The sequence below is a fragment of the Calonectris borealis genome, chromosome 20, assembly GCF_964195595.1.
Source record: "Calonectris borealis chromosome 20, bCalBor7.hap1.2, whole genome shotgun sequence".
NCBI classification, from domain to species: domain Eukaryota; kingdom Metazoa; phylum Chordata; class Aves; order Procellariiformes; family Procellariidae; genus Calonectris; species Calonectris borealis.
Window position 1 is genome coordinate 4,572,510 of NC_134331.1, and position 21,262 is coordinate 4,593,771.

The 21,262-nt window shown below is 42.6% G+C and overlaps 3 protein-coding genes across 9 annotated transcripts in view; 2 read left to right on the plus strand and 1 right to left on the minus strand.

The window, feature by feature from the left end:
- Positions 1 to 12,565, plus strand: part of ERN1 (endoplasmic reticulum to nucleus signaling 1) — a 37,723-nt gene extending 25,158 nt beyond the window's left edge. For 3 of the 6 annotated variants that reach the window (XM_075169547.1, XM_075169548.1, XM_075169546.1), the window contains 16 exons: positions 341 to 442; positions 920 to 1,181; positions 1,813 to 1,891; positions 2,678 to 2,840; positions 4,202 to 4,320; positions 4,653 to 4,844; positions 5,456 to 5,711; positions 6,513 to 6,603; positions 6,945 to 7,134; positions 7,685 to 7,784; positions 8,235 to 8,434; positions 8,754 to 8,901; positions 9,368 to 9,495; positions 10,102 to 10,225; positions 10,448 to 10,515; positions 10,719 to 11,159. In XM_075169547.1, coding sequence (XP_075025648.1) covers positions 341 to 442; positions 920 to 1,181; positions 1,813 to 1,891; positions 2,678 to 2,840; positions 4,202 to 4,320; positions 4,653 to 4,844; positions 5,456 to 5,711; positions 6,513 to 6,603; positions 6,945 to 7,134; positions 7,685 to 7,784; positions 8,235 to 8,434; positions 8,754 to 8,901; positions 9,368 to 9,495; positions 10,102 to 10,225; positions 10,448 to 10,515; positions 10,719 to 10,925 — 2,429 coding nt within the window. In that variant the 3' untranslated portion in view covers positions 10,926 to 11,159. Of the gene's footprint in view, positions 1 to 321; positions 443 to 919; positions 1,182 to 1,812; positions 1,892 to 2,677; positions 2,841 to 4,201; positions 4,321 to 4,652; positions 4,845 to 5,455; positions 5,712 to 6,512; positions 6,604 to 6,944; positions 7,135 to 7,684; positions 7,785 to 8,234; positions 8,435 to 8,753; positions 8,902 to 9,367; positions 9,496 to 10,101; positions 10,226 to 10,447; positions 10,516 to 10,718 lie in introns of all 6 variants that reach the window. The other 3 variants (XR_012676677.1, XM_075169544.1, XM_075169549.1) reach the window with 3 other exon arrangements.
- Positions 3,058 to 21,262, minus strand: part of ZNF207 (zinc finger protein 207) — a 45,077-nt gene continuing 26,872 nt past the window's right edge. The window contains exons 18-20 of the mRNA XM_075169551.1: positions 14,642 to 14,862; positions 7,617 to 7,836; positions 3,058 to 7,503 (exon numbers count right to left, since the gene is read on the minus strand). The gene's annotated coding sequence lies outside the window, so the exon portion shown is untranslated. The remainder of the gene's footprint in view (positions 7,504 to 7,616; positions 7,837 to 14,641; positions 14,863 to 21,262) is intronic.
- On the plus strand, positions 14,805 to 21,214 carry LOC142090944 (sterile alpha motif domain-containing protein 9-like). 2 transcript variants are annotated; one of them, XM_075169542.1, is made up of 3 exons: positions 14,805 to 14,899; positions 15,674 to 15,718; positions 16,250 to 21,214. In XM_075169542.1, the coding sequence occupies exons 2-3, from the start codon at positions 15,715 to 15,717 to the stop codon at positions 20,932 to 20,934; spliced, it is 4,689 nt and encodes a 1,562-aa protein (XP_075025643.1). In that variant the 5' UTR covers positions 14,805 to 14,899; positions 15,674 to 15,714; the 3' UTR covers positions 20,935 to 21,214. The 2 variants fall into 2 exon arrangements, with proteins under 2 accessions (XP_075025643.1, XP_075025644.1); XM_075169543.1 differs by lacking the exon at positions 14,805 to 14,899 and adding an exon at positions 14,906 to 15,205.

The window sequence follows — 21,262 nt, forward strand, 5'->3', positions numbered from 1 at the left end:
TCAGTTACAGAACACGGTATGCTGAATTTAAGAATGCAGGGTTTGGAAACTTGTAAGTAAAACAAAGTACATCAGAAGAAGCTGTGCAGTAAAAAAACAAAATGCTGGTAACATGGGCAGTAACTGGCTGCAGGGCTTGTTCCAAGCTTCCTGTAGATCAGTATATGAGTGGATTGGGTATTATCTTTAACAGCTATGAAATGCTTATTTATCAGGAGTGTTGGGAAAATGAAATGCAGAGAGCAGTAAGTGGTGTGTTGAAGAGTGTCTCAGATTTGAGATGATTGATTCTATTCTCTCATAGGTTTTTTTGCTTCACAGACTGTATATTTTTTAACAGAGTACACGATCACAATGTATGACACCAAGAAGAAGGAGCTGCGATGGAATGCCACCTATTTTGATTATGCAGCTACTCTGCCTGATGAAGACATAAAATATAGTAAGAATTTACTTGCTGTCTTTTTTTTTGCCCCCCCCCTTCCCCCTGCCCCGATTGACCATGGGTTTTGCATACAGGCAAAAATATTCTGATTTGTTTCTATAATTAATAAGTCAAGCTGTCTGTCTAATTTTTGATATGCATCTTTCAGTTTTTATCCTTTACATGCCGTAAAGAGCCTGTTAGGTAGCTTCAGGTAAATTGAATCTAAGAATGTACAGCTCTTGAAGATGTGACTCTAAAATTTAGTGAAAAATGGCAGGAGAGGAAGCAAACCTAAACTGTGGTGCACGCTCAGAAAAAGCTATTGCAATGCTATTGCATTGCAACTGAACTTTTATCAACCTAGCTATTCTTTTGCAATGTAAGGTGTAATGGACTCCACAGTTAACATAAGGCTTGAACTGTTAATATGTATTATTAAAGTTGCGTGTCTGCAGCAATCCAGATAATCTCCTATATATTTGTATATTGTAGAAATGTCCCACTTTGTGTCTAATGGAGATGGACTGGTGGTGACCGTAGACAGTGAGTCTGGGGACGTACTGTGGATTCAGAATTACGCTTCTCCTGTGGTAGCTTTTTACATCTGGCAACGTGAAGGATTACGGAAAGTTATGCACACTAACGTGGGGATAGAAACTCTGCGATACTTGACATTCATGTCTGGGGAGGTTGGACACATTACCAAGTGGAAATATCCTTTTCCAAAGGAAACGGAGACCAAGAGCAAACTGACGTGAGCATCAATATTCCTGTTCTCACTGTCTATTTGACAGAGCTTTGTCATTAAAACCGTACTTATATACATTCAGTTAAGGATTGTTCTACAAGTTTCAAGATGGTGAAAAGAATACATAAAAGCAGCTCTAGTTCTCCAGCCGTTATTTTATATCATATTTGAACTTTTACTGTCTAAAGGCAGAGACCAAAAAAAACTCTATCATAAACTTAGGAAATGTATATTTATAACTTTCATCAGATGTTCTGTGTTGAATAGTTTCTTATAATGTGGAACGAAATTGGTTTTTATAATGTGAAGCCTTTCACATTGTAACAAAGGTGCATAGCATTTTAGCAAATACCAGTTATTGAATAATGCAGAAATAGGACATGAGTTATGTCAAATGAGTAATTGTGATGTGAATAATCAACTAATAATGCTTTCATAATTAAAAAGAATGGCTTCATAGTACAACAGTACTTAAAACAATTTTACAGATCCAGGCTTTTCAAGATATAAATATTGATGATTTGAGAAACTCATGCATTAGTTCTGCAGGATTGTGTTGCCAAGGTTTTAGCTAAGATGGTAAAACATCATGGTAAAACTTGTCTACTTCTTTCTAACACTTATTGTTTTTTTCCAGACCAACTCTGTATGTGGGGAAATACTCCACAAGTTTGTATGCATCGCCATCAATGGTGCATGAAGGAGTAACTGTTGTGGTAAGTTGGGAGCTGCAACAGTTGAATGATACCTGCTGAAAAGTGCCTTTACAGAATTAGTACTGTCCTGGGTTTAAAAAAAAAAGTTGAAATGGAAACATACATAGAAATATTAAAAAAAAAAGACAACTTTGCCATTGTAAAGTGGCAAAGGGATCCGACTAAAATAGAAAACAAAACACTGAAGGCTGTACATCTACAGAAATTTGGTTTTAAATTGCAGATTGCTATCAAGAAATGCATAGCAAATTAAATATTTCATGAAACAATTAACAGTAAGCCTTAGAATGCATGACCATATTTCAGGAATCATTTCAAATGCTGCAATCATTTCAAAGTAACTGTAGCTTATCAGGAATTGTGCCAGGCAAGCTTAGCAGGAGTGGACCAGAGGTTGCTATGTGGTATTGTTGGTACTTTGTGGTTAATGTTAAAATTGCTGTTTTGTTCATGAAAGTAACTCCCCATAGATAGGAAACTGCATCATAGTTTTGTTTTGCTCACGCTGTGGCTGTCCAGGTAGGAAATAAAGATCCTGTTTAACTTTTCTAAAAAAAGAGAGAGTAATCTCATCTCCTAGGCAACATGTAATTTAGAAGGTCTAATGTCCAAGGTTGTTGAAGCAGTTGCTGAGGCCATAATGGCAGTGTTTACTTACGGTGACTTTGCTGCCAGTAATTTTTGCTTGCCCACCAGTTTTGACCTCTGTTTTTTTATTTAGTCACCTATTTAAGTATTACAGGGACACGGTGCTTCCAAAATTGTAACAATAGTCTCTCTTTCTAGCCCCGCGGCAGTGCCATACCTTTACTAGAGGGTCCAAAAACAGAAGGAGTCACAATTGAAGACAATGGCGAGTGTGTTATCACCCCCAGCACGGATGTAAAGTTTTCAGGCAGACTGAAAGAACAGAACAAACTCAACTATTGGAACGACTGGCTTCTGATAGGTATGGGAGGTCCCTTGCTTGGCCCTGGTCTGCCGCTCGTGCGGGATCGCATTGCCACCTGGCGGACAATGCTAACCCAAACCCAGAGATGTTCAGCTGCTGTGAATCAGTCACAAAGACTGCCTAAACTCAGGCAATAATTTCTGAATACTAGTAATCGTTTCTAATTTGTCCTCATTTGCATATGACTTAATGTCTTTAAGTATACGACTGCACATTGTTTTCCCCAAGGCCCTGCTTTATTCAGTGCATAGGATGAAGAGTGCTTAGCTCAATATGTGGAAAGTTGTTTACTGTTTATTTGCCCCCTCCTTCAGAGGGGGTTATAGATAATTTATTATTTACTGTAAATATTGTATTCTGGTTCCTTTGGATTTTTTTATTGTGCATAAAGTTACTTTAATTCTCATCATACAGATCAGAGGGCCATGTTTTCCCCATTTTACAAATGGAGGATTAAGGCACAGAGGCTGAAGATGATGTTAATAAAGTGTCGGCCTGTCCTGTGTATCCCAAATCCCAAAATTTTGGAATTGACTTTTCAGGGCATTTGCAATTTTGCTTCAAAAATGAAGAACTGTCTGAAGTTCAGTTTTAAGTGATACAAGTTTATAATTAAGTGATATATGCCATAGGATCTCTGTGGCAGGGACGGGGTGTAACTTTCAGCTTCCTTAACCTGCCACCTTTCTTTTCCTGTGATCCCTTTCTTTGTTGATACTGTCCTGCTCTTGCAGTACGTCCAGCGGCTCCCTTTAAACAGTTCGTATTCCTCTGCAACCCTCTGTGCTGAATGACCCATGCTCTCAATCTTTTCCCTCCTTTTTCTTTCCTGCTCTATACATGAGCAGGAGTCTTCCTCTGTCTGCTCCAGTTGCAAAAGCTGGGAGCACAGTAGCATCTCTCTCTCCTCACTTGGCAAGCATGAGCCAGAGTGTGAAGAGCAATTGTAGCTGAGTGATGGATTGATTCTTGCTTCCTTCTCCTGCAGTGCGATCTATTCCTGTCAGAACCATTTCATATCTAGAACATGATCTTTGCCTCAAGGCCACATCACAAAGCAAAACTACCTTGAGAGTGAGCCAGCTAGGAGGGATAATGCATGTTCCTCTAATGGTCAGGAACCAAACCCACAGCCAGTGCTTGAGCAGAGAGTTCTTCAGGATTGTGATCACTGTACCTGTGACTGCTTGGGAAGGACAGAGGGAAAAAATGTTTTAATTTGAGCTTTTGTTCTGTGATGTTCTCAAGCCTCTTGTAAATCAACTTTATATATGCTCTTCAGCAAAGATGCTGAAATCAAGGATATCTTTCCTAAAAAGGGACAACTTTTTATTTCAACAAATGTGTTTTATTTAAAGGGCACCATGAAACACCATTATCTGCTCCTACAAAGATCCTGGAGAAATTCCCGAGCAACTTACCCAAGAGGCCCGAAAACGTGATTCCAGCTGACTCTGATAAAGCCACTATTGAAGAGGTTTGTGACGAGAATAATCATCTTACTGGATGATAGAAGACTATAAAGGAGCAGAAGTTGGGGAAGGACGCACAAGGAAAGCTACATGGAATTACTTTACGTTTTTTGTGTCAGATTTTCATGTACTTAGCATGTACAATCACTGGTATGATGATATGTCATTCTTATTTCAGAATTAGGGCTTTCAGCTGCCTTTTTTTTCCACATGCAAAACTTTCTTTGACTTTGGTAGAGTTAAAAATTATAAAAAATTATTTAGTAGAAAGGCTAGCCTATAAATGCTCCATTAACCATCAAGATGTTGAGCTAACAGAGCTTTCTTTGCCTCTTAGGTTATTGACATCGTTGAAGGTTCCTCAACAGAAGTGCCTCCTGCTGGTCCAAAGGATATTGAGGAGAAACCTGCTTGGCCTATCCCTCGGCCAGAAGCTCCTGTGGACTCCATGTTGAAAGACATGGCCACGATCATTCTCAGCACGTTCCTGCTGGTGGGCTGGGTGGCTTTTATCATCACTTATCCAATGGTAATGCCAACTTAGCTTAATGTGCTTTTGAGTTTATGGAGAGTCAGTAACATTTTACAGCCCAAGAAATGATAGAGTTAGAAAGTAATACACTGTAGGTTTTTTTCCCCTCCTCACAGATGTGCAGTGGGTAGCAAAAGCTACAAATTGGACATAACAGTGATTTCTCTGGGCATATGTGCCAACTCTGGAGATTTTTTTTTTCATCCCACCAATTCTGGGTTTTGTATGTGTTACTCTTTTCACAGATTTGATCTTAACGCCATTGGCTTCACTCCTCTCTTCCTCACCTGAACCACTGTCAGGTTTTCCAGCTTTTGGATCAAAGCCTTTATCCTTCTGTGGTTTATAACACCTAGTCAACCTAGTAACAGTTAGCTTTTGCCATATTAACCAACCAGTGTGATTTCTCAGCTTTGCAATGGAAGTTCAGAATGAAATTGAAAGCGTGTGAGTGAAAGTTCCCCAGCCTACTTGGCTGATAGTGTCATAACAAGAGAGTTTTCCTCCCACCTTTTGGATGTAGCTACCCCAACAGCTATAGAGTTCCCTTTTGTGACGTGGCTGTAAGAAACTTCACTCCACTTACGGACTGAGGTCCTTTCTCACAGAGTGTACATCAGCAGCAACAGAGGCAGCATCAGCTGGAAGAGAAGATACAGCTCTTGCAGCAACAGAAGCTGCCCTTTCGTGCTCCCAGTGATCTATCCCCAGAAGCAGATTTCTTGGACACCTCCTACGGTCGGACAGAGAGCTCAGCTACCAGCACACCAAATATGTCCCCCAGAGCATCAAACCATTCTGCGTATTCCAGCATCTCCACATCTGATGTTGGGAGCTGCCTTTCCACTGAGCAGGAAGAAGGAGGTAAAGTTGATCCAGTGTCTTTTATTGTGAGTCTCTGTATTTCCCCAGTCTGTGTGATACAGCACAACAATTAAAATACTTATTGATGATACTTCATAGATCAGAAGGCTGAAAAGGAGCACCATTCTCATTTAGTCTGACCCTTTGCAAAACGCTGTGCAGGTGGGCCGTGCCCTGGCTTTCAGCAGGATTATTTGCTTTAGAAAAACATCCAGTTCATAACTGCCATCTGAGGGACTATGTTGTCCATGGCGGTATGTTCTTATAACCTGTAGCCATTCTAGGGAGAGGTTCGTTTAAATAAAAATACATATTATTATGATTAACTGCAGTCAAGAAATAAGGATTATGCAGCGCGGCCTGCCTTCTGCCTGATCTTCCTGGGCACTCTTTTGTCCCTTCAAAGGCTGTTCAGGGAAACTGCTAGGAAACCCACTTCCATAACTGTCAGTCAGCATTTCCTAAATTCAACAAGACATCTATAAAACTTTTTCTAGAAGAGTTTGTCTGCTGAGAACCACTAGTCTTATACTGTCTTGAGACATAATCTTTCCAGACCTTATGTCAGGTGTTGTGTACAGAATGTGTTTGACTCTGTATGTTGGATTATTTGGTCACCAGAGAGTATTTGCCTACTCAGCGTGAGTACCAAAATGCAGATGTTCATTTGTTTTGATCATCCGTGTTGTTAGTTTAAACATGAGCAAGAAGACTTTTATATACTGGCCCAGAAGGATGTGCAGTTGTAAAAGGCTGACTTGACCCATCCTAAACCAGTCCTTGTTTCTTATTTTTGTTCAGATGAAGAGGCAAACAGAGTGATGGTTGGCAAGATTTCGTTTAACCCAAAAGACGTATTGGGACACGGAGCTGAAGGGACGATTGTTTACAGGTAGAAGACAATATGTGCATTCAGCATTAAATAGACTAATGAATATCTTAATTGCATTAGGTCTTTAAAAAAAAAAAAACAAACACATATCTAATATGAACAGAAATGAAACTTTTGAAAAAGTATTTTGTGTGCGTCTGGAATATTTTCATGCAGTGTTTCTTCACTAGCAAAAACTACTTTACTTCCCATAGAAATGTTTAATGACCAAATATATCTGTTTCCACATGAGAAATGCTTTAATATGCCTCTGTAAAATGTCTTCTGTTGTCACTCGCTTTCTACATGCTTTGTCTACAAGGAGCGTAAGAAGTTGATGTGGTTTTCCTTCCTGTCTGTAGGGGGACATTTGATAACCGTGATGTTGCAGTGAAAAGAATCCTTCCTGAGTGCTTCAGCTTTGCAGACCGTGAAGTACAGTTGCTGCGAGAGTCAGATGAGCATCCTAATGTGATCCGCTATTTCTGCACGGAGAAGGACCGGCAGTTTCAGTACATAGCCATTGAGCTGTGTGCTGCCACTTTACAGGAGGTGATGGGTCACTTGCAAACCTACAGAATTTGTGAAAGTCTTCTCCCTGGAAGGCCTTCAATTTCCTTTAGCTTAAGTTGCTGCAGTGCCTGCCGCAGGAGATGTTCTAGTTACTCCCGCCATCACCTCTGTGACAATTACACATTCCTACAATAGAGGTGTTTTCAGACCTTTAGAAAGACATCCCTAACCCTGTACTGATTTAAGGACAGAAGCTGTTGTCCTTTGGTTTTTTCCTTCTTGTGAAGGCCTCTCTTCTAGTCATCCTCCCCCTCCTACCATCCGGACTTAGAAGACCCTCTACTCTTGCTTCTGGAGCACAGTGCTGTATAGAATTCCAGCTCTGAATGACATTTTAGAGCTCGTCACCTTCAGCCAAAAAAAAAAAGGCTCTTTTATGATGTGTGTTACCAGCTAGCACAATTTACCCAGTCTAACCTATTTTTGTGGGGGGGTGGGTGAGGTGGAGGGGATATACTTACTATTTATGCAGAGGATAATAAGTAATGTTATGGCTGAATCTTCTGGGTTTTTCTGTTGTAATTTATAGTATGTTGAGCAGAAGGCCTTCAGTCACCATGGCTTACAACCCATCACTCTCCTGCAACAGACGACATCTGGTCTTGCTTACCTGCACTCCCTTAGTATTGGTAAGAATGCCTCTTGGTTTAGTATTGGATGGAAAGCAGTACATTTTCTTAACTAAAAAAAAAAAGAGAAACTGGTCTGGTGCTGGGAGCTTGTTTATTCAATCCCAGAATAGAGTTGTAGAAGCTCCACCTAGTGCTGGCAGCAGTAGTGTCTGTCCTTTGACACCGGCCTTGGCCCTGAAACATTCTGCTACACTGGAGTGGTAAAGCTAGTCATTACCATTTGTTCAGGGTGCTGCATTTTTTGGATAGAAGTCATATAAAACATGATGACTAATGGCGATGGAATAAAAAAATGATGAGCCTCTATCAAAGACAAGAGTTTGAGGTTAAGACTTTGATTTAATGAACGGTGGTTCAGCCTTGTGAAAGGTTTACAATGCAAATACATTAAAAATTTACAAATATCATTGGGATTGCCTGGAGTACTTACGTGGGTGTTTATAATAGTCCACAGGGACCTGAAGCCCCATAACATCCTCATCTCGATGCCTAATGCCCATGGGAAAGTCAAAGCTATGATTTCAGACTTCGGCCTGTGCAAGAAGCTGGCAGTGGGCAGGCACAGCTTTAGCCGTCGGTCGGGTGTGCCAGGCACCGAAGGGTGGATTGCCCCAGAGATGCTGAGTGAAGATTGCAAAGAGAACCCTGTAAGTCTTCATCTTTCCATCAGGCTCCCCCAGGAGAAGGCAGCCCAACCATCAGGTGGCACGTTGTTGCAGTCAGACTAAGACATGCAGTACTTGATGCCTGGGCATTCACAGAATCATAGAGTAGTTTGGGTTGGAAGGGACCTTTAAAGGTCAGCTAGTCCAGCCCCGCATTCATGCTGGTTTGCAGCTGGATATGGGATTCTGAAAAGATTTCTTCTGCTCCTAGATGGAAAATAACCACCCTGTGATGATGGCTCAAAGTCTTCGGGGGGAGGAGGGAAAAGTGTTATTGCTATTAAAGGTCGTTTATTTGCAGACATATACCGTGGACATCTTTTCAGCTGGCTGTGTCTTTTATTATGTGGTATCTGAAGGCAGCCATCCCTTTGGCAAATCTCTACAGCGGCAAGCCAACATTCTGCTGGGTGCATACAGCCTGGAGTCTTTAAATGCAGGGAGGCACGGTAAGAAAAGCACGGTAAACATAAAGCACTACAGAGTTTAGTGAACTTCCCATGGGTGTTAAAATACCAATAGAAATGTCAGAACTATGACCCACAGTGATTCCCACCCTGGCAGTGGTGAAAGTTGTACTCCTAAAGCACTCCTGAAGTAAAGCTCCTAAAGTTCTTAGCATTAGTACCCCAGAGCATCTCTGGGATAGGAAATGTGGAACCCTGCAAGCTTGATGTAGAGTTATTTTGTGTGTTTAAAGGGTAGGAAAGACCTGAACTTTGATCTTCATAATCACACTGATTCAACACTGCTGACTTTCTGTTGGTTGCCCAGCATATCTATGAGGGCAGTACTTGAGCTAGTGGGGCTAGTGTTCAGTGTCGTGTTGGAGGAAATAGATAACATAATGATTTTCTAAAGTACAAAACATTACATTTCCCTACAGCCTAAGAATTATGACCCTTTTCCTTGCAGAAGACATAGTTGCTCGTGATTTAATTGAGCAAATGATAAACATGGACCCTCAGAAACGTCCGTCTGCCAGCTGTGTGCTAAAACACCCATTCTTTTGGAGTTTAGAAAAACAGCTCCAGTTTTTTCAGGTTTGTGTTGACCTTTTCTATTCTTTCAGTTCTAAGGACTCCTGTAGGCATTCTTCAAATCTTGAATTCACTCTGTCCTAGCTTTGTGGATGTTTGAGGTGATAGAATCCACAACCTTACTGTGAGGAATGAAGCAGCAAAGTTATAATACCTAGGTAGTACCTCTTAAGAAATTACAGATCTTTTATAGCGGGGCTAGAACGTGACGTTATCAACTGAAATTGGAGTGAGGAAGGTCTCTAGCGGCTACGGTAGCAATGCAGGAGAACGTGTTGCCAGGCAGGTTTTCAAGAACAGGGTAGCCCACTGTAGTGAATGTGCACACTTAATCCTGGTGTGGGGTGGGAACTGGCTGAGGACCTGAGGTTCTTTCCGGTCTTGTCTTCTACTCTGTGATTAAAAGGCTTTGACAGATGGTGAAACAACTCATCATCTCAGAAACTTCTGTATCCCAGTCCCAAGCATAATGCATTGGATTGCACTTTGTCATGGAGTAAATTAGAATCATAACTCCGTTATCAGGAGTAATTGGCCAGAAGCAGCAACTTTAAATTGTTGGGAAAAGCTTGGAAATAAAATCAGAAATAATCTGAATGTCTCTTCCAGGATGTTAGTGACCGGATAGAGAAAGAATCTTTAGATGGTCCAATAGTCAAGCAATTAGAAAGAGGCGGAAGAGAGGTGGTGAAAATGGACTGGAGAGAGCACATCACTGTTCCTCTTCAGACAGGTAATGGATAGCATTTTATCAGAGTGGAAAGGAGTTACGTGCTGTTGTTCCCAGTTTGCTGGGACAGGAAAGTAAGCATAACACTGTCTCAGTTTTGGCACACGACCTTTACTTGTCAGCAAGGTATTTCTTCAAATTAAAGTACGTGTTTATATATGGAAAGAGACGTATAAGGATATGTGACTGTAGGCACACATACAAATCTTGTCATTGCTTTTGCAGATCTTCGAAAATTCAGATCCTATAAAGGAGGCTCAGTACGGGATCTTCTGAGGGCAATGAGAAATAAGGTAAAGGACTTCTTTCCATAAGCAACATGCACACCATGGTTCTGCCTCCGTTTGCTGTTTGGTGCCAGTCTGTGTCTGTCTTACCTTGTTTTAGGTATTGAGCGCCTTTACAATAGACTAATATGAGGTTACTTTGTCCACGGAAAAGACAGCTCTATTTAAAAGAGGCTCCTTGAACACAAACCCTCTTTTTTCCTTTACAGAAGCACCATTACAGAGAACTGCCTCCCGAAGTGCAGGAGACCCTGGGCTCCATCCCAGATGATTTTGTATGTTACTTTACAGCTCGTTTCCCTCACCTGCTCCTACATACCTACAATGCTATGCATATCTGCTGCCAGGAAAGACTGTTTCAGCATTACTATAATCAGGACTCTGCAGAGCTGAGCCTTGCAGGAGACGCTGTTTGAGAGGAGGGGGATGGAGCTTTCCTCTCTGGGACCAACATTCCAAGCACAGGGCTGTGAAACAGGCCTACCTTTAGCAGGGAAAAATGGGATCAAAGAGCTGAATTCTCTCTCTTTGAAGAAACCAGGCTTCCAAAAAGTGCCTTGTACCTCTGCCTGCGCTGGATCAGGAGATGGTAGGAGCCCAAGGAGTGAGTGGTAACTTCAGAAAAGCAATGAACCCTGGTGATGGAGATATTCCAAGGCGGTTTTCAAGACAGTGAAAATGGAGAGCAAAAGCTGGATATAACCGTCACCCCATATCCCTGTACTGTACGTGATTTTATAACTGATGTGTTTTACTACAAAGAATCAAAATACAGTGATTGAAATCATATAATTACTAGGGACTGGGATCTGCAAAAGGAGCCTTTTAGTTGTAGCAAATCATCAGAACCTGCATTGCACTACTGCCACATTATGCATTAGGCACACCACAGTGATTGTAAAGGGAATCGTTTATGATTATCCAAAAAACAGGAGAGAGTGTACAATTTCTGTTTAATCAGTACTACCCTGGAAAATTAGTCCCTCCTACTTGAGCAGATACAATGACGTTCTAGAAAATACTGACTTGAAAAATCAGTTAAAGGTTTACCTACTTTGAAATTAAGCCTCATGGTTTAAATCTCAACCAGTATTCACAGAAGAGCTTGAACAGTCCTTGACTTAAATCACAGTATCAGAATAGATCTATACACGTAACTTCAGAAAAATACACCGATGTCAGCTGTGAGCTGCTCGTGAGAGGCTAATCGTTTATCTACTGCAAGTGTTCCTTCCTTCCTTATAAAGAAGAAGAGTCACCAGTTGCAGAGCCAGACCTAAGATGAGTCCTGGGGGAAAAGGAGCTAAATAGGAGACAATGAGAGATGTACAGAACAGTGACATTTTAGGCTGTGTTTTTAATGGGCACAATAAGGCTGTAAAGGAACCCCGTTTTCTGTTTGTATGGGTTGCTAATTACATCCAAGTGAGCCTGTGTTTTTAAAGATGCAGTATTTCTTTTCATTGGCCCTAAAGCTGTGACAGAGCATTAAGTGTGTGCAAAGGATGAAGAAATGCTGAATTCTAATATAAGTGGGGTGTTCTTTTACAATATATTTATTTAACCTATTTATATTTATTTAATTTTTACTGCAAAGTTGTATCAAATCCAAGTGGTACAAGTATAAAGCAGGCCAAGTCATTCTTAATTGGTTTTGTGTTTATATTTAATCACAGTATAACAACTGGAAGAGGAAAGTGATACTGCATCTTTCAATGGAATTCATTAAAGGAGAAATTACAAAGTGGGAATTTGTATGACTGTGCCATTGTGTCTTAAACTAATAAATTATTGACAGTAATGTGTATGATTGGGTACGTACAGCTACTTTTCTGGAGCTACTTTATGGGAAGTTTTTTCCCAGTTTTACAATGTATGAGAGCAATTTACCTAAGATGCCAACTGTGCAAGTTACATGTTTCTAAAGCTTGAAAAAAAATAATGGTAGTTTTATCTAAGAAGATTCAAAGCCTATTTCATATTTTTGTACTTCTCGTGTAAAGTTCTTTTATAAGTCTACTAAATAAAGACTTTTACTCAGATTAAAAAAAAAAAACCACAACTTTTAGTGATGATGTGTGCCTGGGAAAATAAGCTGGACTGCTGCCATGTGTGGACTAACACAGCTCTCAGAACCAGGGCTGGAGACGGTGAGCGCTGGGCCTGCAGCAGCCACATCCTGCCTCCCCAGAGAAAGGGCATGTCTTCCTGCTAGTCAAAGACACGACTCTGATGCAGGAAAACCGCATGCACGCATGCGCTCGCTCTCGTTCTGGGCAGGGGTGGGGTGGGGGGTGAGTATCGAGCCTCCTTGAAGGCCTGGGAGCTTCATTTTGTTATTCTAAGTGACAGTCCCTAGGCAACAGCCACCTACGCCTTGGCTGTCTGAGGCAGGTGAACAGATAAGATAAAATGGCTGGAATGATTGCACGTTGCAACTCTTTTTATTGCTGTGCAGGACTGAGATACCCGTACGTGTGAAACTAAGTTGACGAATGACCACGTGGTTTACAAGAAAAAGGCCAGCCTGTGAGACAGCTTTGGCTGCTGGCGCGAGGAGGGCTGAGAGCGTGTCCTGCGCCCCGGTGAGACAAAGGGCTGATGAGCGCTGGTGTTCCATGACTCTGCCAACTACTCCTCTTCACTATTTACTTTGGTGAGCTGGCCTGGCCTGAGCAGGTACCTGATACAGATCTGCCTAGTTTAAAAAAAAAAAATAAAATAAACAAAAAAACCCAAACCAACAAAAATCCCAACACCCCCACCCAAGCACCTTGACACAGGGCGTGTTTCGTGGGGCATGACCCAGCCAGTGCAGAAGGCAGAGGATGTGAGGTGGATTGCAAAGGCAGCACCACCCAGCAACAGCACTGCTGAGAAGGGGTGGAGCCTTGGTGGGTCATTAAGAATGTTTGCCTAAAGGATTTCCCTTTTTATTGCTGGTATCAGTAGGACCATTTAAAAGAGACCCACAGGAGCGCTGCAGAAACACCCACAGGGCTCAGACGCCCGCCTGTGCCGCTGAGGCAGGGGGCTGGCAGAGCCTGGCACTGCAGCAGGTTGGAGCACCTTCCCTCCCCTCCTTTGGGAACACTTTCCTTGCGGGCAAGATCTGGCAGTACAGCACTGGAGCCAGCTCAGTCACCCGCAGGCTCTGCAAGGTAAGCCCTCCCAGCGCCATGCTGGTCCTGCACGGGGAGGCGGGCGGGGGGAGGAAAGGTGGGGAGCGGGAGGTTATTCTCAGCCTGGCGCGTTACTTTACTGGTAGCAGGCCTAGGAAAAGCAAGGCTCGCCCTGCACTGCCATCCTCCCAGCTCTGCCCCCCCACTCCCACTGGGAAAAGGGCTGCTCAGCAGTGGCAAGCGGGACTGTCTGAGCAGCTTGGGGGGGGGGGGGACACCTCTGCCCCCACACCCCCATGGCTACATCCCTTCCCTGCCCTCCTACACTGCCCATGGTACCCAGGCCCTGCTGGCGCGCGCACAGGCTGCAGGGACCACAAAAACGCTGCCACTCCCCACTGCAACCCGGGCTGCTCTTAAAAACGGATGGGGAGCAGGGGCCCGTGGGCCCCCTCCAGCACAGGCCTCTGGAGGCCCTGGCCATGCTTCCCCTACCGCCAGGCCTCCGCCCTTTCTATTCCCCATCAAGTTTCATTTTCTCCTGAAACACTGCCTGACGTCAGCTGTCACAGCAGGCTGTGGCAGAAAGATAAGCGCCGGGGCGGTGATTCACCACAAACCACGTCACTGTACAAGCACAGCCCTGGAAGGCGAGGTGGTGGCCAAAGGCACCGGAAAGTCAGTATTTCAGGGACATTTTTAGCCCCATTTCCCAGGGGAGGCTGCACCGGATGCCAGTGGGAATCAGTCTCCAAACATTTTTGTAACCAGGCTGCTCACACTTACTCCGCAGGGATTCACTTACACCTACACATCAGAGAGTCCCGTAACGGGTTCCCCTTAGAGCCACTCCCTTAAACTAAAGCTATTGGCCATGCTGGCACCTCAGTCAGCCCACAAGCTTTCCACAGGGCTGACCAGGTGCTTAAATGGTAAACGTGCTCTTGCTCCACATGGTTTCCTCTGGCATCCCAGGATCTCCCCGAACCGCCACCTTCTGTTGAACTCACCTCTTGCCAAGCTGTGGTGCCGGGGAGCACTCCTCGCCTTCCCTCCGTTACAACCTTTGTACTTTCAGACACTGCGGGGAGCTTGTGCAGAGCCCCACAACTGCCTTTTCTGCTGGCTGCGCTGGTGACTCTGCTCCTTTTACACTTGAATTCAGAGGCTGTGAGTGTCGCTGTTGTAGCACCATGAGCTGCAGGGATGGAGCTGGCCGGGCTATGGACACCTGCTGAACCAGCACAGAGCTGAGCTCTCATGCTACCGTAAGAGAAACATCACCACCACCATGCCCCCTCCGCTGTGACCCTTGTTGACTAGTCCGTAGCTCATGGATGGTTACTGTTGACTATGTGAATCTGTTGCACAGTTCTGGTGTTACGCTGAGCAGGCTTATTTAACATGTTTCCTCCTGCAGTACAGAACCTGCTATCCCTGCTGCAGTCCATCTCTGTACCCCTGTAAAAGGAGCCTAGGGCAGAGGATGTCACGTATCAGGCCGGGACACCCCACTAAAAAGAAAATCTTCGGTTGGGTTGGGCAGTGAGTTGAACTGCTTCATGGAAAAACTAGTGAGCACCAGAAGAGATGTGGAAAAAAGAGAGGGAGAGGGGGGGCAGAGTGCCCATAAAAAAAAGGGAGAAAAAAGGGAGTGTGAGGGAGCAAGAGGCAGGGAAAGGGAGGGTGAGTGAGAAGACGACAGCAATAAAAAAGTAAGAGATACTATGCAACCTAGGGGATACAGCAGTGCTGGGCATCCTTTTTCCAGTATCTAACAGAAGTAGCTGTTAGATGGGCACAGCTGTCAGTCAGCACATGCTTCTCCAGCAAAACCCCATCTCCTCCGCACCCATGTGTGTCAGAAGCAAGAATGGCATACAGAGGCAGTGTGGCTGGCGAGACTGGGCTTTTAGAGGTACAGAAACTACTCTGGACCAAAAAGGTGGGGAGGGGGTTGGGAAAACAGAACAAATAAGCCTACTTAAACACAGAAATGTTAATTGTAAGTCTGAAGACAGTTATTTTTTTCCCCTCTCTAGGGTTTTGTTCGTTAGCAGCAGGATTTCCCTCATCAAAGGCAATGGGTACGTGTTGCTTTCAGAAAATTTGTACTTGACTGGGCTTTTTAATACCTGCATTTTAAGGGTTCATCTCTAGTGGGGAACTAATCGGTACTCTTAACATCATCTTATGGTTTGTATTGGTGCTATCTTCATTTAGCAGAAATTAAAGACTCAAGTGGGTAAAATGACCTACCCAAACCTCTCTAGTTTAGAGAATTCAGCCCCTGTCAGTTCCGATAACCTTATCACATCATTCCCTTCAAAACATTCCATGACTCCCTTTGAGGATCATTTCCGAACCTCCCTTATGGTTTCCTGCTTCACTGATTTGTTAGTCTTGTACCATTGCTTAGGGCTGCTTTTCATTAAGGTTAAGGATGCTTCTAGTCATCAGAACTGACATATTTGAGAAGACAGAGTCTCTCACTGTGACTGGTAGAAAGAAAACAATCTAGCATTCAACATTGCCAGTTTTGCAAGGATTATAATGCCTTGTCAAGCACTTTAACATGTTTTTAGTTTGTATTACTAATACTTAATTTTAACTTGTAGATTACAGAACATTACCTGTGAATAAATGGGATGAGAACCATGTCCAATGTTGGCTAGAATCTACTGGAATCAAGAAAGAGTATGTAGAAAAACTATATGCAGAAGAAGTGACAGGTCCAGCGCTAATGACACTGGATGACTCTTTCCTCAAAGGCATAGGTATGAAGGGAGGCCAAATCCACATATTAATCCGCAAGAGAAACGAACTTCTGCAGCTACAGGAAAACGCACAGCAAGCCAAGCATTCCAGCAGCAAAACGTCTGACAGAACTGATGTGCAAACAGATCCAGTAAGACCCAGAAATGCCCCTGCCCAAAAAACTTCAAGTGGGGACAGCTGTGGTCCAGTAGATAAAACTAGGAGAGATAACAGAGCTTCTACTTCTGGCAAGAGGCAAAGGAGAAGTAGCAACTCCCAACTTAGAAGTACTGATGAAGTTTTAGAGCTCAGCAACTGTCGACCATTTAGAAGTCAGAATACTGATTTCAAATATGTGAAAGACAGAGTTCTTGCTCCAGAATCAGGAGTCAACAATTTAATCATTCCTTGCCATGAATACAAATCTTTTGCCATTGCTGCAGAACTGAACAGAAATCAACTGCAGTCAAAATTTGCCTGCGAAGTGATACGATTTGCTTCAGCCTGCATGAACATTCGAACAAATGGCACCATACATTTTGGTATCATGGACAGCGTTGAGGATGAGGGTTGGAAACACGGCCAGATCATTGGCGTAAAGGTCAAAGAGCGAGAATACTACGTTGACGCATTAGATTATATAGAAAAATGTTTTTCTGAAAACGTACGAGAAATTGCAAGGAAATGTATTCACCCACCTGTTTTTGTTGAAGTGATTTCAAAAGACCCTCAGGAGCAAAGATTTGTGGTGGAGGTTGACATTGAACCAACATCCAGTTTAGTAAAGAACAGATTATTTGAAGTGTATTTGCCGAAATACAATGAAGGCAGCCAGAAGGTGACCCTGACAAAAGATCGAGCTCTCTATCAGAGACTAGGAGCAAAGTCTGAACCTGTAAAGCACAACGATCTAGCTACTTTTATTCAGGGTTTACAAGACAGGGATGCTCTAAGAGAAAAAGCTGAGCTCTCCAGTGCAGAAGTACATAGAGAAACAGCTCAAAATTTAGGAAGAAAGTTATCAATTCTACTAAATGATGGCAAAAGCTATATGGACGATTCCCTACGGTACATCCTTGTCACTAACAGATGTGAAAAGGATAATCTGAACTATATCAACTTTTTAATGCACTTGAACATCTTCTGCGTCTTTGACTTTGATGAAGATTCTAATGTGTCAGGGCTGTATAGGAAGTACAAAGAACACCATGCAACAAGGTCTTATTTTTTACAGGATTTTTCCAATGAAAGCAAGACTGGCAACCCTCCCGCTCAGAAACATTTGTGCCTGTTTGATCAGACCAGCTGGATATTCTGCAATGGGCGCAGTGACTTCCACGGGGATGAAAAACCTTGTGATGAAAATACATGGATTAGAACAAAAAAAAAATACCTTAAGAAAGCAATTACTCGTATCTGTGACGAAATCCTGCCAAAGGGGTCTTTCATTGTGCTTTTCCTATTGCTATCCCCAGTGCAGAAACCACTTGTGGACACTTTTCAGGAATTCTATACAGAGATGAACGGCACGGAGTACATCGTTTGCATTGCAGAGTCCAGAGAAAATTACAGGAAGTGGGCTAATCTAGCTCAGGCATCGTGCAGCATTGAGACACTGGAACAATGCAGTGTTGTGGGTATGAAACTAAGTCACGTAGATGCCACCATTCAAACAATGCTGCCTTCTACAGCGCAGCCCAGACACCTGCCAGTGTCCACTAGAGGGCTATGTACACTTCCCTCGCTGGAAGAAGAGAAACTCTTTTCGCTAGAAATCCTTTGTGTTGACCAATGTGATGATATCAAATTAGATCTTTTGACTGAGAAAGAAATACAAGAAATAGACCAAAATTTTTACCGAGGGAGAAGAATAATCTGGGAAAACTTCTGGCTTGCTGATAAAAGACGCTGTGGGGAAATCATTGAACGCGAAGCGTGCAAGGATGCTAGCAAACTCCTAGATGACATTTTACGAGGAAGCGGACTCAACTATTCTGTGGCTAAACTAAAGATATTTCACCATCCTGGAAGTGGTGGAAGCACAATAGCACGGCAAGTTCTATGGAAAAGAAGAAAGGACTTAAGATGTGCTGTTATCAAAGCCTCATATTCACCTGCAACTGTTTGTAAGCATGCACTTGAATTTAGAGATTATGAAGAAAAAGAAATCAGTCATTGTCTCCCTGTGCTCCTCCTGATTGAGGATTATGATGAAGACTATTTAGAAGAACTGAGGAATGAGTTAATGGATGCTGTAGCAACTAGGAAGATTAATTCCCCCAGACCTTACTTCATCCTCATGTGCTGTAGACGATCCAATGACCCTGAAAGGCTTTGCAAGGCTTCTCCACTGGACACAGTCGCTGTCACTCACAAGCTGACGGACGCAGAGAAAAGCCTGTTCAGAACTAAACTTGAAAAACTGAAGCAGAAAGATGTCAAGCCGGAATTCATACTTACATTTGTCCTGATGTGTGAGGAGTTCAATGAAACGTATGTGAGAGACTTTGTAGGGCACATATTGCAAGACATAGACCATTCTTCTCGTGACACGTGCTTGATGCGTTATGTGGCTTTGCTTAATTTTTATGTACCTAATTCATATGTTTCACTGTCACACTGTGAGGCTTTTCTGGGACTGGGAGTATATACAGAAAGGAAATCAAGAGCATATGATTTCAAAAGTCACTTGAGTGAACAAGCAAGAATGATTTTTATTGAGCTAAGGGAAAGTACCACCTATATTTCATCTGTTCGGATAATACACTGTCTGGTTGCAAAAGAAATTCTGCATCAGCTTTCAGGGAATGAACCTCAAAGTCAACTTGCAATGACTCTTCTTCAGGAAAAGACGCTCTTTGGAAACAGGTTTGGACGAGAGGAATTCATAAAGTTCATCAGAGATCTGTTTATTCGACGTGATAAAAAAAGCAGGGGTGACAATACTGACACTCTTTTCTCCCCATTCATTGAACATGTCTGTAAAGCTGAAGACTGTGAAAAAGCTATAGCTGTTTTAAAAGCTGCATACGAACTCCTTGGAAAAGATCCTTTTTTTGCCCAGCAGCTTGCCAGACTGCATTACAACAATGAAAAATTTAAAGATGCGGAACATTGGGCAGGGGTTGCAAAATTTCATTTGCCGAATGATTCTTATATTTTAGATACAGAAGGTCAAGTCTACAGGAAATGGTTTAGTTTCACTGTGGATAAAATGACACAGGAGGACACTCCTGAAAGCATCATTCAAAAGATAGAGATTGCTCTTAAAGCTATGAAATGCTTCAGGGCTGCACAACAGGCTGCAAAAGCAGAACGCGACAGTATGAACAACGCTGGCTATTTTGGAGAAGTAGAAGTAGGATGTCGTCTCCTTCGATTTTTGTCCACAGTCGATGTATTTCACAGAAGTCCAGAGGGGGAATACTCTGAGCTTGTGAAATACCTGATCACAGATTACATTCCTAAAGACATTGAAAAAACATGGGGAAGGCTTCACTCCCGCCTAAAAGGCTTACGCCAGAACCTGTACAATGCTCTGGAATGGATTTCAGAAGACCTAAGTTATTTCCAAACAGATAAAAACCAGGAGAAGGAAGAGGAAGATGAAAACAATGAAAAGGAAGAACAAATTTATAATCCCAGAAAGTGGCTAAAAAGACAGTCTGAGGTATATGCTAAGTTCTTCATCTCAACATCACTTATTGAGGACAGCAACAGCAGCTCTGAGAGCCAGCTGATTAGACGCATGAATATTTATAAGAGTGGTGGCGGTAGCGTCACTAATATCCTGTCATTCTTAACAGATAAGAAAGAGGCTAGGTCAGCTGAAAAGCTAGAAAAGATCCTTAGTTTCTATACAGAAAACCCGCTAAGGGAGAGGCTGGAGGACAACGATCTGATCAATTATATTTTGTGCCACATCACATTAGCATGCTTAGCACCAGGATCAGCCAAACTTCTTTCAGTGCAAACTCTCCGTGAGCTCAGCGTAAGATTCTTTAAAGGAAAAAGACCGTTTCCAGCAAGCGCCCATTTTTTGCTCACCTTGCTGTACTGGCCAGATGAGGCATTAGACAAAGAGCCTAATTCAGATAAAGACGAAATTCTAAACTCAGCCCTTCAAACCCTGAAACGTTTATATGACATCAAGATGAAAGATGTTCCTACCAGAAAGAAAAGAATCTACACCCACTTTTTTCTGGGAAAAGGTTATGGCTTAGGTAAGATTGTGCACAAAACTAAAATTGATAAATTAATGAGTGGATCCTTAGATGAGAGGAGAATGAAGTGGCTACATGGAACTGTATGGAATATTCCCACGATTCGTAACAAACTCAAAAGAGTTTCTGGTTGGACCAAGGACAGAAATTTATTTATACGTGGTCACATAAAGGAGTTTCCTATCTTGCCACTCCATCGCGATTCAGTGCCCCCTGGAAATGAAAATGTGACCTTTTATTTAGGCTTTTCATTTAATGGTCTTGTTGCTTTCAATATTGAGGTTGAAAATAACCCAACTGTCAGCAGAATACAAGGTATTTAGTACATTAACAGTACCTACTGTGCTGTTAGAAGATGCAGCACTGAAAGTGTCCATTGTCGCATTTGAAACAAAAAGTGGACTGCATTGACTGAACACCAGGTAGCAAGATAACCACACTTTAACTACTACAATAATGACCAAATATCTAAAAAAAATTTGAAACCTACTAGTAAAATATACCTTGAAACAGAAGCCTTTGATAGTTTTGGAATCACCAAAAAGCAAGATCTCAAACCTAAGACAGCAATACTTGCAATATTTGCTTGGGCACTGGGGCGGGGCCACTATTTCTCCTCCCCCCCAATATTTGGAGAACTGAGCTCTGGAA